This window comes from Suncus etruscus, chromosome 6, assembly GCF_024139225.1.
Source record: "Suncus etruscus isolate mSunEtr1 chromosome 6, mSunEtr1.pri.cur, whole genome shotgun sequence".
NCBI classification, from domain to species: Eukaryota; Metazoa; Chordata; class Mammalia; order Eulipotyphla; family Soricidae; genus Suncus; species Suncus etruscus.
Window position 1 is genome coordinate 49,840,114 of NC_064853.1, and position 15,686 is coordinate 49,855,799.

At 54.1% G+C, this 15,686-nt stretch overlaps 1 protein-coding gene across 1 annotated transcript; it reads right to left on the reverse strand.

The window, feature by feature from the left end:
- Nucleotides 1-45: 45 nt before the first annotated feature.
- On the reverse strand, nt 46-12,360 carry SYTL1 (synaptotagmin like 1). The gene is made up of 15 exons (XM_049775546.1): nt 12,341-12,360; nt 8,024-8,252; nt 6,644-6,792; nt 6,386-6,455; nt 6,259-6,307; nt 5,619-5,688; nt 5,261-5,358; nt 4,985-5,107; nt 4,599-4,765; nt 4,261-4,357; nt 3,616-3,774; nt 2,859-2,937; nt 2,642-2,741; nt 442-647; nt 46-252 (listed from the first exon to the last, which is right to left on the reverse strand). The coding sequence occupies exons 2-15, from the start codon at nt 8,212-8,214 to the stop codon at nt 113-115; spliced, it is 1,698 nt and encodes a 565-aa protein (XP_049631503.1). The 5' UTR covers nt 8,215-8,252; nt 12,341-12,360; the 3' UTR covers nt 46-112.
- Nucleotides 12,361-15,686: the final 3,326 nt, after the last annotated feature.

A 15,686-nucleotide genomic window follows, 5' to 3' on the forward strand; every position in this document is an offset into this window, starting at 1 on the left:
CCACCTTGCTCTTTCTCCTGCCCCATAGAAGAAAACAGCACTTCATTGCCCTTGGGATAGAGTTTATTGACCTTGGCTAGTCTGACACAGGGGTGCAGGGCTGGAGTCACAGCTATGACCTGGGGACCAGGTTGGTCCGGAGGGGAAGGAGGCCATCCACCCACTCGCAAGGCCGCTCCAGGAGTGACTGCCACAGCTGCTTCTCCTCAGGGGTGGAATCCATCCAGGGTACCTGCAGCCCATAGCTGCTACCTATATGTGGGAAGGGAGAAGGGCTCTGTCACAACAGACACTTCCATCCCATGAATCATTCACCTGGTCCCAGATTATGTATCTACTGTAACCCCCAATTCAGCAGGCACCAAAACTCAGGAAAGGGCAAAACAACATCCAGGATGGTACCCTGAACCATTTTCCCAGGACTGGCCCTGCCCCACTCACCTGTGCCCAGGCTGAGACGTGTCCCCCCCAGCTGACGGCTAGCCAGAGTCCCATGGTCCCAGAGGGAGAGCTCAGCACAGGCTTGGCGTAGGTCTGCAGGCCCAAAGCCATCGTAGACCATAGTGTGGTTGAACATGGGGCTGAGGCTGCGGCGCACCACCCTTGTCCGCTGACGGCCAGCCCGGCTGTCATCAGGCAGCACAGAACTGTGAAGAGGTGGGGTGGCATCAATACCCACCTCCTTACAATCCCCAGAACTAGCCCATTCCAAGTCCTGCCTATTTCTCCCCATCCCATAATACCCTTTGGTTCCTCCCTGAGGCCTGGCCTCCACTACTGGTTACCCCAGTAACCAGTATCAACTTTCTGAGCACCCCCCCCCCCCAGTAAAAGTTGCAACCTGTGATCTGGGGAGAGAGCTTAGTGGGCTGGAGTACATAATTTGTATGCAGAGGTCTGGGTTTGATCCTACGTACTACATGGACCCCCAAAGCACTGAACCAGAATAGCCTCTGAGCACATCCCATATAAAAACATAAAAACATGGGGCTGGAGAGATAGCATGGAGGTAAGGCGTTTGCCTTTCATGCAGGAGGTCATCGGTTCGAATCCCTGTATCCCATATGGTCCCCCATGCCTGCCAGGAGCAATTTCTGAGCCTGGAGCCAGGAATAACCCCTGAGCACTGCTGGTGAGACCCAAAAACCACAAAAACAAACAAACAAACAAAAACAATAAAAATGACAAATCTGAGGGCCAGAGAGTACAGTGAATAAGGTGCTTGTCTAGCATGAAGATGAGCTGGTTTTGATTCTAGGCAACACATATGGTTCTCTGAGCATTGCCAGGAGTGATCCTTAAGCATGAGGTATGGCCGAACTTCCCTCTAAAATTACAACTCCTATTCAAAATTATTTCTCTGAGATGTAATTGGCTTCCTACTATACCCCACACCCAGAAATATCTCCAAACATTTTTTTGGGGGGTCACACCCGGCAGCACTCAGGGGTTACTCCTGGCTCTTTGCTCAGAAATTGCTCCTAGCAGGCTCAAGGAACCATATGTGAATGCCGGGATTTGAACCACTGTCCTTCTGTATGCAAGGCAAATGCCCTACCTCCATGCTATCTCTCTGGCCCTGTCTCCTAACTTTTTAAAGCCTCTAGTTCTCTTTATGAGATAAAAATACTGTTCAGGGGGCCGGGCGGTGGCGCTAAAGGTAAGGTGCCTGCCTTGCCAGCGCTAGCCTTGGACGGACCGCGGTTCGATCCCGCGGTGTCCCATATGGTCCCCCAAGCCAGGAGCAACTTCTGAGCACATAGCCAGGAGTAACCCCTGAGCATTACCGGGTGTGGCCCAAAAATAAAACAAAACAAAACAAAACAAAAAAAAAAACAAAAAAAAATACTGTTCAGAGGCTGGTGTGATAGTGCAGTACACAGGCATTTGCCTAGCATGAGGGCGACCCAGGTTTTATCCCCACCATCCTATATGTTTCCCCTCTAAGCACGACCAGAATTAATTCCTGAGTGCAAAGCCAGGAGTAACCCCTGAGCATTGTCAGGTATGGCCCTGACAAACAAAAATAAAAGAGAAAATACTGTTCAGAAGCATCAAACCTAAAAGAAAAAATCATTTACCCTGGGCAAGGGCTTGGAACCTGATAAACTGCCATTTAACTCTCTGAGGGTAAGAGACACAAAGCAGCTTTGGAGGTTCCCCTACCTTACTTGGAAAATCACCGAATTAGAAGTTTGGGGCAAGCCTCACAGCCTGGCCTTCCAAGTCCTTCACAGACAGACCCCTGCAACCTCCCAGGTCTCATCCTCAGCTCCTGACCAATCCCTCAAGTGCCTGCCACTCTGAACAGCAGCTCCTGGAAGCTTCTCAGCTTCCCGCACTCCAGGCCTGCATCGCTTCTTAATAGTCTAAGCTCACCCCCGCTATCTAAGGAAGCTAGTTGATTAGCAGGGGCTGTCTGGGGCTAGAAGAGAGGTCTCAGTTTGATCCTGGCACCGCAAGGGTCCCTGAGTATTCCCAGAAGCATCCCTTGAGCACTGAGCCTGAACAGCCCCCAAGGGCACTTTCAGGTGTGGCTCAACAATCAAAAAAAATAAAAGCATAGAAAGAGTTTGTCTGGAGTGGAGAACTCCATGCAGGAGGAAGCAAGAGAAGCCAGGAGATTCCAATGCACCCTCACCATTGTACATAGGAATCCAGGGTTCCTGAACGCAGCGGAATGAGGTCCTGGGCTTCCTTCACCCAGAAGTGCAGCTCCCCGCTCGGGGGCTGATCTGCGCCTGCAGAGAGTGGACGGCTGAGGCCCGGTCACCGACGGAGCCCCGGCTCTGCCCCCCCACCCGTGCGGGGACAGGAGTCCGTCCTGGGCCTGTCGGGGCAGAGGGGCGGCCACTCACCCTCAGCACCGGCTGGGACGTACTTGAGGGACAGCGAGAGCAGCCCACGATTAGGGAGGTCGTCGGGAGAAGAAGGGACCTGCGGGAGCCAGGGAGTTGGCCGGGGGCGGGGCCAGGGAGGTGGGCGGGGTCTCAAAATACCAGGGGCGTGGTTACAGGAGATGGGCATAATCTCCAAATGCCAGAAGGCGTGGTTACAGGAGGCGGGTGGAGTCTCAAAGGATCGGTGTCAGGGAAATGGGCGGAGTCTCCAAGTTCCAGGGCGTGGTTACTGGAGGCGGGCGGAATCTCCAAATGTCAGAAGGCATGGTTACAGGAGGTGGGTGGAGTCTCAAAGGATTAAGGCGGGGCCACAGGAGGCGGGCGGAGGATCCAAGCTCCAGGGGCGTGGTTACAGGGGTGGGCGGAGTCTCAAATGATCGGGGCGGGACCAGGGAGGTGGGCGGAGTCTCAAAAAATCGGGGGCGGGGGCCACTGGGTGTGGGTGGAGTTCCAAAGGGTCAGGGGCGGGGCCACAGAAGGTGGGTGGGCGTGGTCCCCAAGTGCCAGGGCGTGGTTGCGGGTGGGCGGAGTTTCCAATGACCATGGGCGGGGCCACTAAATATGGGCGGAGTCTCCAAGGCTAGGGGCGTGGCTACAGGAGAGCGAGTCCCCGGAACCCTCTCTGGATCTCCGAGGATGCTGAATCTAAGCCCGACTAGGGGAGGGAGCCCCGAGAGGTACCGGCGGGTCTCGGCACACGGGTCAGCTCTCTCACCCGGGGCTGCAGGGGGAGCCAAGTGGCCTCAGAGTCCCAGTTCCACGTGTCCAGGGGCACTTCGACTTCGCCCAGAAAGACGTTGCGACCCAGGCTTTCGCGGTGCCACACCGACAGGCTGAGCACGCGGCCCAGGAGCTCGGCCTGCGGGACTGTGTACTGGGGGGCACAAAGAGCACTTCAGTGGGGGCACCTCCGATGGCTTCTGCGGGAGAGTTCACCGGGGCTAGCTAGGCCCAACACCCTCTTTGAGGGCTGGAACCCTGAGGAGCCCCAAAGGCCATTAAAGGGGGTCTGAACAAGCGCCCCACACACCACCGCTAAACGGTAAACTTGAGTTTTTGGGGCTTGGGGTCACACCCGGCTGCGCTAAGGGGCTACTCCTGGCCCTGGGCTCAGAAATTGCTCCTGGCAGGCTCGGGGGACCTTATGGGATGCCGGGAATCGAACATGCGTCCGTCCTGGGTCAGCAGTGTGCAAGGCAAACGCCCTGCCGCTGTGCTTTCTCTGGAGAATTTGCGAGGAGAATTGGACGGCAATGACCAGACTCTAGCTGGCCCCGCCATAAGGCCCCTGCAAGGTGGGGGCGTCTGACCCAATAGTGGGGTGGCGGTGGGGGTGTCCCATCCATCGCCACAAGCGCACCTGCAGAATCTCATTGAAGACGGGGTTCAGATTGCGTTTCTTCACCGCCGTCTTGCGCTTGCTCAGCTTATCTGGGAGGAGGTAGCTTTTGACGTAGCTGGGGGTGAGGAGGGGGCCGGGGAGGACGGGAGGCATGTAAGACGGGGAGCCCTCCCCTGGTCCAGCTAGCTGCCCGCCTCCCCGCATGCAGCAGCTCCTGGAGCCCGGCTGGTCGATGATCCCTGACTCCAGCCTGCCCGGCCCTGCCCGCCCCTCTCGGCTTGCCCGTCCCAGAGCAGCGGCGGGAGGCGGGCGGCGGGTAGTGCGAGCGCCCCCTCCCGGCCGGGCCCGGCACTCACGGGTCGGAGCGGCGGCGTCGCGCGGCGGCCAGGCCCTGGCACTGGATCACGTGCACGCGCAGCGCGGCGGCGCCCGGCTCGTAGCGCAGCGCCAAGTGCACCGAGCCGCGCACCTGCACCGCGCCCGCCTCCGCCTCCCCGGACAGGCTCATCTGGCTGCCGCTCAGCTGCGGACACAGGGGGTGCGGGGTGCAGGGACAGGGACATCAGGCCCGGGCTGCGAGGTTCCTTCCTTCCCGTCGGGGCAGGGTGCCATAGGTGGTTCAGATCGGGAGTGTGCAGGGGTCAAGGCCCGGGAGTTTGCGGAAGGGGCTGAGAAGCAGGATGAGCGCTTGTGCCCACCTTTCCTGTCCCCCCCTGGCCCTCAACTTCATTCGCCCCCTCACCGTGGAGGAGTTGAGGCTGGACACTGAGGAGCTGCTGCTGAGCATGCGGTCGAATGAGGGACAGCGCCCCTTTGTCTCCGTCTCCTCCTCCCCATTCTCCAGGGTCTCGGATGCTGCCTGGTTCTGGGGAGACCCGGCTAGTGGGGAGGGCGGGCTCGCTGGGCACCAACCGCTCCCCCAAAACGCTGGCTCCGGGACGGCCCGCCCGCCTGCTCGCCCGGCCCCTCCGGAATCCGCTCCGGCTCTTGCGCACAGCCCTGGGCCGCTCCCGCCTACCTGGACTGGACCGGGTGTTGGCTTCTCCCCACCCGGTGACCGCGGCTCCGGCGACGCCTCCACTTTGGAGCGGGCCTGCTCGGCTCCAGGTGTCTGGGCTGGGATGGGGCACAAGCTTATAAAAAGAGCCCCCTCTCCAGCCTGACTCTGCGCTAGTTTGTAAGGAATGGTTTACAGCCCAGTGGTCACCAGCAGGTTTAGGCTTTAGTGCTGATCTGGGGGTACTTCTGGGGGACTAAAACTTCCCCACTTCCCAATTTAGGAGGAACATAGGTGAACATAGGGTTACTTAAAGGGGCTCTGACTCTAACCACCTCTCTTCTCCCAATTCACACACCCTCTCACTTTTTTTTTTTACCTTCCTGGGCTTGGGGTTCCTCCTGATCAGAAGCCCAGGGGGATGCATATGGTGTCGAGAAATCAGGTGCCTAAAGAAATGAGGGGTGAAGGGGAAAAGGTCATGGTGGGTCAGAGACACCCCCCCCCCCCCAAACTCCTCAGCTTCAGCCTTCTAGGCAGGACTGCACCACAGGAGGACCAGTTAGGCCTGCCTGTACTGCACAACCCTTTACTCTTGAGGGCTTGCCCACCTGCCTAAAAGTGCTGTCTGAATCAGGGCCTGGCCAGCTCTGTCCTGTAGCCAGCTTTTGGGATCTCCTAGAGCTGCTGGGGATCATTTGGCAAGTGAGAATAAGAGAGGCCTGATTCTTTATTTTCTTTTCGGTTTTTGGGTCACACCCAGCAGTGCTCAGGGGTTACGTCTGGCTCTGAGCTCAGAAACCACTCCTGGCAGGCTCAGAGAACCATATGGGATGCAGGGAATCAAATCTGGGTCCATCTTGGGTCGGCTGCATGCAAGGCAAATGCCCTACTGCTGTGCTATTGCTTTAATTCAGGCCTGGTTCTTAGGTTGGTTCTTAGCAACATCTCCTTAGCACATCCCACCTCTACCACAACCTGGTACAAGACTTCTTCCATGGGCTTATTTAGTCACTCACCTCATCAACCTTGAGGAGTCCCTCTTGGGGGACCTCACAGACAGCAGGTCTAGGAGGAGGGAAAGATAGTTGTCAGGACACAAGCTCAGGGGACTGGGGAGTGCCCTGTCCGACTCCAAAGCCTCACCTGGGCTCTGACTCCTCTTCATTCTCTTTCCCAGCAACCTCAGCCTCCTGGAGGCCTGGAGACTGGTCTCCTGTACTCCGGTGAGAAACTGTATGAGCCCCCACTCTCCAGAACTTGGGCCTTTGGGGACACCCACCATCTCCCAGAGCCCCTGGAGGAGGGATATCCACCCAGAAATACATAGTTTGGGGGGTTGTGACAGGAACCGCCCCTGTCATCTCTACCCAGGCCTGCTTTTCCCTGGGTGTCTCCTCTCACCCCTGGAACTCTTCTTCCGGCGGAAAGAGGCTCGAACAAGATCGGAGCCAAGGTGGGTGTGCTGGTGTCGCTGGGCGCGTGCCTCCTGAAACCAGTCCCCTGTCAGGACTTTCAGCTGCCCAGGATCTGCCAGTGAAGCCCGGAGCTTGCTGGAGGGAAGGTGGGGTGTGGCAGTTATCGCTCACACCCAGCAATGTGCCACTGTGCCATCTCTCTGCCTCATACCAGGCACATGTCAGACTTGACCTCCATTCCAGAGGAACTTAGTTTTGTGGCAGTGAGTCCAGAATACTAGAGTGAGGTAGGTGCCATGATAGGTATAGCTTTGCTTGTGGGAATCCAGGAGGGCTTTTAAGAAGAGGTGGTACTTGAATTGTTGCCTATATTCAGCAGTGCTCAGAGACTATTCTGCAAGCAGTGTTCAGGGCTCTGTGTGGTGCTGGGACCCAAACCTGGGTCTGCTGCCTGCAAAGTATGTACTTGGGCCCCTAAACTTATCTCTTTACCTTTTAATTGCTTCTTTTTGTTTGTTTGTTTTGTTTTGTTTTGAGGCTCACCCAGCTGTGCTTAGGAATTATTCCTGGCTCTGCACTCAGGAATCATTCCTGGTGGACTCAGGGGGACCTATATGGAATGCTGGAGATAGAAACTGGGTTGCAAAAAAAAAAAAAAAAAAAAAGAAAGAAAGAAAACTGGGTTTCCCATATTCAAGAAAGTGCCCTGCCCTCTGTACTATCTTTACTGTCCTTGAATTAATTATTTCTCAAAGGACAATTTGATGTTACTGGGTAGAAAATAATAATTATTAATTTATAATTATCAAGTAACTTGTGTACATAATCCCATCTAATTCTATGAAGCAGTACTTGTGAGTCGCATTTTACAGATGCAGAGAGGGGTTTGGGTTTGAGTTAGTGTCAGGATCAGTAGGTCTGTCTATCTGTCTGTCTGTCTGTCTCCAAGCATACTTTGTGCACCAAGGCTCTTTTGCCACTGTGCTATTCAGGAAGGTGGGGACAGCACAGAGGTGCTGGGAGTTCCAGGACTGAGTGAACAGTGTGCACTTCTTATTGGCATGGCAGTTACCCCTGGGAGATGATGAGGTGGGCTGTGCACCTGACATGAGGAGGAGTCAGCAGGGCTTTTATCAAGGACATTTCTGGGAGCCTTATCTGTGAGTTCTTGTGGACCTGCAAAAAAAAGGCTGGCTAGGGAACTTAGACCACCTAACACAGGTTAAGTGTTAAGGGCTGCTCAGGGCACAGGGAACAAAGGGTCAAAGTCAGAGCTTCCCAGATGTCAGGCTACACATCTGGGGGTGAGGTGGGGCTGCACTTGGTCTGAGACCCAGTTGGGAAAGACTTCCCCCAAGTGGCACACCTTACACGGCCCTCCTCCAGCTGGCGCAGGTGTGCATCTCTCTTCAGGACATCGGCAATCGCCTCCTGCTCTTCCTCCGTCAGGAAACTGAGGTCCAATAGCCCAGTGGGCTCACCATCAGACTCGTGTGCCATGAGAGGGCAGGGCAGGGCCCAGAACCCCTCTTGAGATGTGTGGGCACTCTGGGGCATCAGCTGGAACAGTGCCCTGGCTGGGCATGCGTGGCTCCCTGGGAATAGACCAAGGATCAGATCAAGCCCTGCCCCAATGCAGAGCATTGGAGCTATCATCTGTTGGTTTGTTTTATTTTTGGGGGCTACACTTGGCAGTACTCAGGATTTACTCCTAACCCACCTACCCCCCAAAAAAAGGCCCAAATTGGACTGGAAAGATGAATAAAGGGCCATCTTTCATCTATGTATAATTTACACACCTGAGTTGGTACCTGCATGGTGGAACACCCCCAACACAGAGCAGGAAGTAGCACAAAATGCAAAAAAAAAAAAAAAAATCCCAATAAAAATGTACTTAAATAACTGCCAAAGTGAGGGCCAAATACAGCCCTAGGAAAGCTGAGGTCAAGACAGTGTAAGATATGCCATGGACATTTGCAGGCATTGGCCCCAAGAACATGCTCTGGGATACACTGAAACCAGCTCCCCAAGATCTGGCAGACACCTGCCACACAGGCTGATTCCTGCAAGCAGGCCTAGGAAGATCTATGAGACAGAGATCCAGGACTGACCTGAAATAAGAGACTAAACTAAGATGTTCTTTTTCTTTTATCTCCGGTTTTTGGGTTAAACTCAGCAGTGTTTATAGTCACTCCTGGAGGTGCCTGGTGAGTTCTACAGAGCCATGGATGAAAATCCCAGCTTCCTACATGCATGTGCTCCAGCCCTTTGAACTCTCTGTGGCCTTACCTAACATATTTTGTTTGTTTTGGTTTGGGTTTTGGGTCACACCCAGTGGTGCTCAGGGCTTATTCCTGGCTCTGCACTCAAGATCACTCCTGGTAGTGGTCTGAGGATGAAATTGGGTTCCAAGGATCAAACCCAGGTTGACTGAGTGCAAGGCAAGTGCTCTCACCACCATACTGTCACTCTTGCCCCCACTTTACATAATCTTTTTTTTGTTTTTGTTTTTGTTTTTTTTTTTTTTTTTTTTTTTTTTTGGTTTTTGGGGCACAACCGGTAACGCTCAGGGGTTACTCCTGGCTATGCGCTCAGAAGTCGCTCCTGGCTTGGGGGACCATATGGGACGCCGGGGGATCGAACCGCGGTCCGTCTCCTAGGCTAGCGCAGGTAAGGCAGGCACCTTACCTCCAGCGCCACCGCCCGGCCCCTTGTTTTTGTTTTTGTTTTTTTGGGTCATACCCAGCAGCGCTCAGGGGTTACTCCTGGCTCTACACTCAGAAAATGCTCGGGAGGACCATATGGGATGCTGGGATTTGAACTACCATCCTTCTGCATGAAAGGGAAACACCCTGCCTCCATGCTATCTCTCTGGCCCCACCTTACATAATCTTAAACCTAACCCTCCACCCAGGGATTTTCTTTTGTTTTGACACACCCAGTGGGCTCAGGGTTTATTCCTGGCTCTCTATTGAGAGATAACTCCTGGCAGTGTTAGGGGATGGGACCCCAGGTTAGTCACAAATAAGGTAAATGTACAAATAAGGTAAACTTGGGACATTGGTGATGGGAATGTTGCACTGGTGATGGGTGGTGTTATTTACATGACTGAAACCCAAACACAATCATGTATGTAATTAAGGTGTTTAAATAAATTTAAAAAAATACAAAAAAAAAAAAAGGTAAAGTAAGATACTATCTGCTGTAGTATCTCTCTGGTCTCTTTTGTTTGTTTGATTTTTGGGTCATTCCCAGCAGTGCTCAGGGGTTACTCCTGGCTCTGCACTCAAAAATTGCTCTTGAGGGGCCGGGCGGTGGCACTAAAGGTAAGGTGCCTGCCTTGCCTGCGCTAGAGTTGGACGGACCTCGGTTCGATCCCCCGGTGTCCCATATGGTCCCCCAAGCCAGGAGCAACTTCTGAGCACATAGCCAGGAGTAACCCCTGAGCGTTACCGGGTGTGGCCCAAAAACCAAAAAAAAAGAAAAAGAAAAAGAAAAAAAAATTGCTCTTGGTGGGTTTGGGGGGTGAGAGGGGAGCATGTGGGATGCCGGAGATCAAACCCGGGATCGTCCCAGGTCAGCCCTGTGCAAGGCAAACGCCTTACCACTGTGCTATCATTCCGGCTCTACTCTCCGGACTCTTAAACCTAACATCTCTTGGGCCGGAGAGATAGCATGGAGGTAGGGCTTTTGCTTTGCATGTAGAAGGACGGTGGTTCGAATCCCAGCATCCCATATGGTCCCCCGAGCCTGCCAGGAGCGATTTCTTTTTTTTTTTTTTTTTGGTTTTTTTGGGCCACACCCGGTAACGCTCAGGGGTTACTCCTGGCTATGCGCTCAGAAGTCGCTCCTAGCTTGGGGGACCATATGGGACACCTCGGGATCGAACCACGGTCCGTCCAAGGCTAGCGCAGGCAAGGCAGGCACCTTACCTTTAGCGCAACTGCCCGGCCCCTCCAGGAGCGATTTCTAAGCATAGAACCAGGAGTAACCCCTGAGCGCTGCCAGGTGTGACCCAAAAACCAAAAAAAAAACAAAAACAAAAACAAAAAAACCCAAAAACCTAACACCCCTTAACTCAGGGATCTTAAACTCAATTTACCTGGGGGCCGCAGAAGGCAAAGTCGGGGTGATCCTTGAGTGCAAAGTCAGTAGTAAGCCTTGAACATTGGGGTGTGTGGCCCAAACAACTAAAACAAAACAAAAAAAGATTCCTCTAGGGCAGGGCCACAAAATGTTGTACGGAGGGCTGTTTGCGGCCCGTGGGCCACGAGTTTGAGACCCCTGCCAACTGCTCACTGGCATGTACATGCAACAGGAGACTAGCTGGGGTCTCCAGTATGAGAATAAGGATGGGACAAAGGCATATCTCTCCACACACAGAGATCACACTGGTCTCACACACCTGCACTGTCTCCCACTGTGCCCTGAGCTCCTGGAGGAAAGAGATACCCCATGTTAGCCTGTAACATTCAACAGATGGCTGGCCACAGTCTGGTTACATGCAAAAGTGCACCAACAGACACATGAATGTGCACCGTGTATACAGACTTGCATACATACCCATTGCCTGTGGACCTTCCCTCCACTCCTCACCTCTACCCTGCTTTGGCCCAGTAGATCTTCCTGTTTGAGGCAACCTCCTCCTCAGCCCACACCCCAACTTCCTCTGCCTGAGGTAACCGCAGTGTACCCACTCCCACTGAGGCCTTTGCTCTCAGCTCAGCCCTCCCACATAGAGTCCTAGGACCACTCTGCTATGCCCCCCTGGGATATCTGGCTGGGTTCGGGGTGGTGGAGGCTGAATGCTGCCAGGCTGTTCGGTACTGCGATGACTCCAAAGGAAAAGCTTTGCCCGGTGCCAAGGGGCATGAGGACGTGGCAGGCAGGGGGTATGACTGGGCCAGAGGCAGAGCATGCTGGGCTAAGGGCCCCCTCCCACACCTTCTGAACTCACACCTTCCTTCAATTCCCTACTGTACTGGAAGGGAAGATAGAAAGGCAGTTCTGGCAGGTTTCTGTGCCCCCACCCCTGATGTCCCACTCCCCTGAACCTGGGCACCTGTGGGACCCAGGACAACAATATGCCCTGGGCTAAGTCATCAGGCACTGGCTGTAAGCAGTTTGAGACTAGGGAGATGCAGTGCCTTTGTCTCTCCTGTGCCCCAGGAGCTGTGAGTGCACAGCTGTGGGGCCCGGGGACACTGGCTGTCTTGTGGATGAGAAAACAGCGTCACTGTGTGTCTGTGTCTGTGGTCTTGTCACAGTGTCAGGCTGTATGGGAACTGAGTCTGAGTCCAGTGACTTTCTGGAGGATAGAAGGTCCCCATGCTGTGTGGATCCCCCATCCCCTGCTGTAGGTGAGATGAGTTGTACTTTGGAGGTGGCTGTCAAAGTTGGGTCTGTGCAAATTTCACCTACTTTGGTCCTCAGGTCCAGGACCTCTGAGCGAGGGCGTGGGGGGAGGCCCTAGCAGAAGCCCCCTCCCTCCTGATTCCATCGGGATCTCTTGCCCATCGGGGTCTCCTGCTCTGGTCCAGCTAGGGACCCTCTGCAGTGCTGTCCAGTCCCAGACAGGCTCTCACTGCCCCCACCCCAGGTGCAAGGGGGCGCTCAGTAAACTAGGAGGCAATGCCCACCCCAAACTTGGACAGGAAACCCCAGTCTCCTCAAAGTGTGTTACCTGTGGGGGTCCAGTATGAAGAGAGAACCTTCAAGGGGTGACTGGCAACCCTGACAGCCGAGTTTCTGGGAGCAGGAGGCAAGCTGAGTGGGACTAGGCTGACTCAACCTCAGTTGCCCGGGGAGGAGGAAACACCTTTTCGGCAAGGCCTGATGCAAAACCGGGCCTGGACTCCCGGCTTAAGCATGCCCCTGGGGCCTCTGGGCACCCACAGTCCTTCCCAGGGGAATACTGGTGGCCCAACCCCTCCACCGACTCACCCTGACTCTCCACAGCTGCAGAGGTAACCCCAGAGTCCAGTTGATCGCCAGAGAAAGGGCCTCCGATGCCTGTTGCTGGCAGGAACTTGCTTGGAAGCAGTGAGCTACCTGCTTTTCTGGCTGAGGGTGTGGAAGGGCGTTGGCAGGGTAGGCAGAGGCCCTGCTCAGCCTGTGTAGACCCTGGCTGTCCCCTGCGCAAACTCGGGCAGTCAGCCTCTGGAAATGGAAGCACCCAGCCAGGGCCCACTTACTAGGCATATGCTGTCCCATCCCCTCCCCAGTTCACTTCCACCTTTGTCTCCCATGTCCACATGCACTTCCAGAGAGGTATTAGCTACAGAGTCCCCATCTGCGTTCTGGATACAACTGTACTCCGTCACCTTGTCTGTCCTCTATTGAGTGCCCCGTACTGCTCCCTGATTCTGCCCTGTACCCAGAAGAGGGTTGCAGGTCACAGTTGCCTCAGAACCATAGAGGTCACACCTAAGCTTCCCCAAAACCCACATTTAGCTTCTAGCCTCTGCATCTCAATCCTCTGGAGGGGAGGACCAGGAAGCCCATTCCTCACTCCCTCCAGGAGACCAGTTCTTTTTTCTTTTTTTTGTTTTGTTTTGTTTTGTTTTTTGTTTTTTTTTTGGGCCACACCCGGTAACGCTCAGGGGTTACTCCTGGCTATGCGCTCAGAAGTCGCTCCTGGCTTGGGGGACCATATGGGACACCCGGGGATCGAACCGCGGTCTGTCCAAGGCTAGCGCCGGCAAGGCAGGCACCTTACCTTTAGTGCCACTGCCCAGCCCCAGGAGACCAGTTCTTAAGAGTTTCTGTTGACTCTGAGCATGGGAAAATGTCCCCACCCTCGGCCCCAGGGCCAGCCTCCCCATTCATTATTTTGCTGGAAAGTATTTCTATATCTTTATTGCAATTGAGGTGCCACTACCATGGGCACTGCGGGAGGGAGCCACAAACTCATGCTCCTTCCCGTGATCCTGTCCTCAGCCCTTCCCATCAGAGACCTTATTTCCCATCTGTTAATGCAACCCCACCCCTCACCCTGATCTTTTCCAAGGATCCCTCCACCTACATTAGTTCTCTCTTCACAGGTCTATCCCAGCCCAGCTTCTCGGGAAGTTTCTTCCCTCTCTTCTGGTCTGCAGACTTGGCTCCTCCAGTCAGATCTTGCAATTATTTTTTTGTTTTTTGGCCACACCCTGTGGCATTAAGGGGTTACTTCTGGCTCTGCGTTTAGAAATTACTCCTGGGGGCCGGGAAGGTGGCGCTACAGGTTAGGTGTCTGCCTTGCAAGCGGATGGACCGAGGTTCGATCCCCCGGTGTCCCATATGGTCCCCCCAAGCCAGGGGCGATTTCTGAGCGCATAGCCAGGAGTAACCCCTGAGCATCAAACGGGTGTGACCCAAAAACCAAAAAAGAAAAAAAAAAGAAATTACTCCTGGCAGGCTCAGGGGACCATATGGGATGCCGGAGATTGAATCCAGGTCGGCTGCATGCAAAGCAAAAGCCCTACCTGCTGTGCTATGGCTTCAGCCCTCACTACCCTACCTTTATCTGTGTCTCCTCAGCTATGGAAGAGACCCTAGCCTCCCTTCCTTCCACACTTCCATGGAAGAGAATTCACCTTCTCTCCTCACCTCATACTCTGCCCACCCTCAGCCCCACACTCTGCACCACTCTGATAAAGCTGGCTGGGACTAACCTTGCCTCCCACATCTTTAGAGCCCTCCTCCAACTCAGCTCTGTCAACACCAGGGAGTTGCCTAAGCTTGCCCCTGTCTCAGGCAACTCCCAGTGCTAAGAGGCCTGCAGATTGGGTTTACATTTGACATCAGGACTGGAATGTGACTCAGTGGTAAAGCATTTCCCCACATGGATGAGGCCTGGGTTTGATACAGACCCCAGCTCTATTGGCCTCACAGGTCCCTTAATCAAACAGGGACAATAGCATAGCCTCCTATGGAGTGTTTCCAGTTTGGCCAGCCTCCTTCATCCATTCTCCCTTTTTTGTTTTTGGTCACACCTGGCAGCGCTCAGGGTTACTCCTGGCTCTATGCTCAGAAATTGCTCCTGGCAGGCTCAGGGACCATATGGGATGCTGAGATTCGAACCACCTTTCTTCTGCATGCAAGGCAAACGCCCTACTTCCATGCTATCTCTTCAGCCCATTCTCCCTAATTTTTTGTCACAGCACCCCAACTTCTGGAAGCAGCCCCTCTCCACTTTCCTTTTTGTGCCACAGCGAGGTCATTTGTAGGCTGGTTCTTGGGAGGCATGTAGGGCCAGGGGCTAAATTTGAACATGACTTTGAGCAAACCATTGCTTCTCTCCTCACTCTGAGAATGGGGTAGATAGCCTTCCTCAGGGTTGTGATATGGGGATGACAGAAGATAAGTTGCAAGGCCCAGCATCATGTGGGGTCTTTCATGACACCATGTGTCCTGTCTCTACAGGCTAATTAAGGTCCTATGAGATGAGAACATGCCTGAAAACTATTTCTGGACCACAACTGGCAGTGCTTGCGGGGGGGGGGGGGTGGGTGGTCATTCCAATGGTGGATGGTGTGTGATGCTGGAGAGTAGACCAAGATCTCCCACATACATTGTATGCATACCCGTTTTGAGCCATCTCTCCATCTTTGCAAGATTCTATTTTGCTCTGATTATTGTGTTGGAATCCCTCAAACAACTCTGATGAGCCCAATAATACAGTGTTTCTGAAAGTGGAGATTATTTGAAGTGGGAAGAATCATCTCTGAAATGCCTGGGAGAAGCCCCAGACCTGGGATGAGTACACAGACCCCAGGTTCCCAGGCTGGACAGTAAGAACTCTCAGGATTCAGAGAATAATTGTTCGGCTCAAGGGCCAGAAAGGAATCACTGCAAAGCTGGCTGTGTGTGGCCTTGAGAAGCAGGTAGGCCCTGATCTCCACAAATGGGAAGCAAGAAGTACATAGAGAGCAACTGAGGGTTTGTAAGGAGTAAGGAACCAGAGGGTCCTGAAGCACAGAGAAGCTTAAGTGCTGAGGACAGGCTGGTACTCTTAACACTGGGTCTGAACCCTTAAGGGTCTTGGC

Bases quoted from the DNA above. Each gene is read 5' to 3' on its own strand.
- SYTL1 (XM_049775546.1), bottom strand. From the start codon at position 8,214: ATGCCCCAGAGTGCCCACACATCTCAAGAGGGGTTCTGGGCCCTGCCC. The intron at 5,108-5,260 runs GTAGGCGGGAGC...GGGTCTCCCCAG, and splicing joins CAACACCCGGTCCAGTCCAG to AACCAGGCAGCATCCGAGAC. The intron at 648-2,641 runs GTGAGGGTGCAT...ACCTCTTCACAG, and splicing joins CTGGATTCCTATGTACAATG to TTCTGTGCTGCCTGATGACA.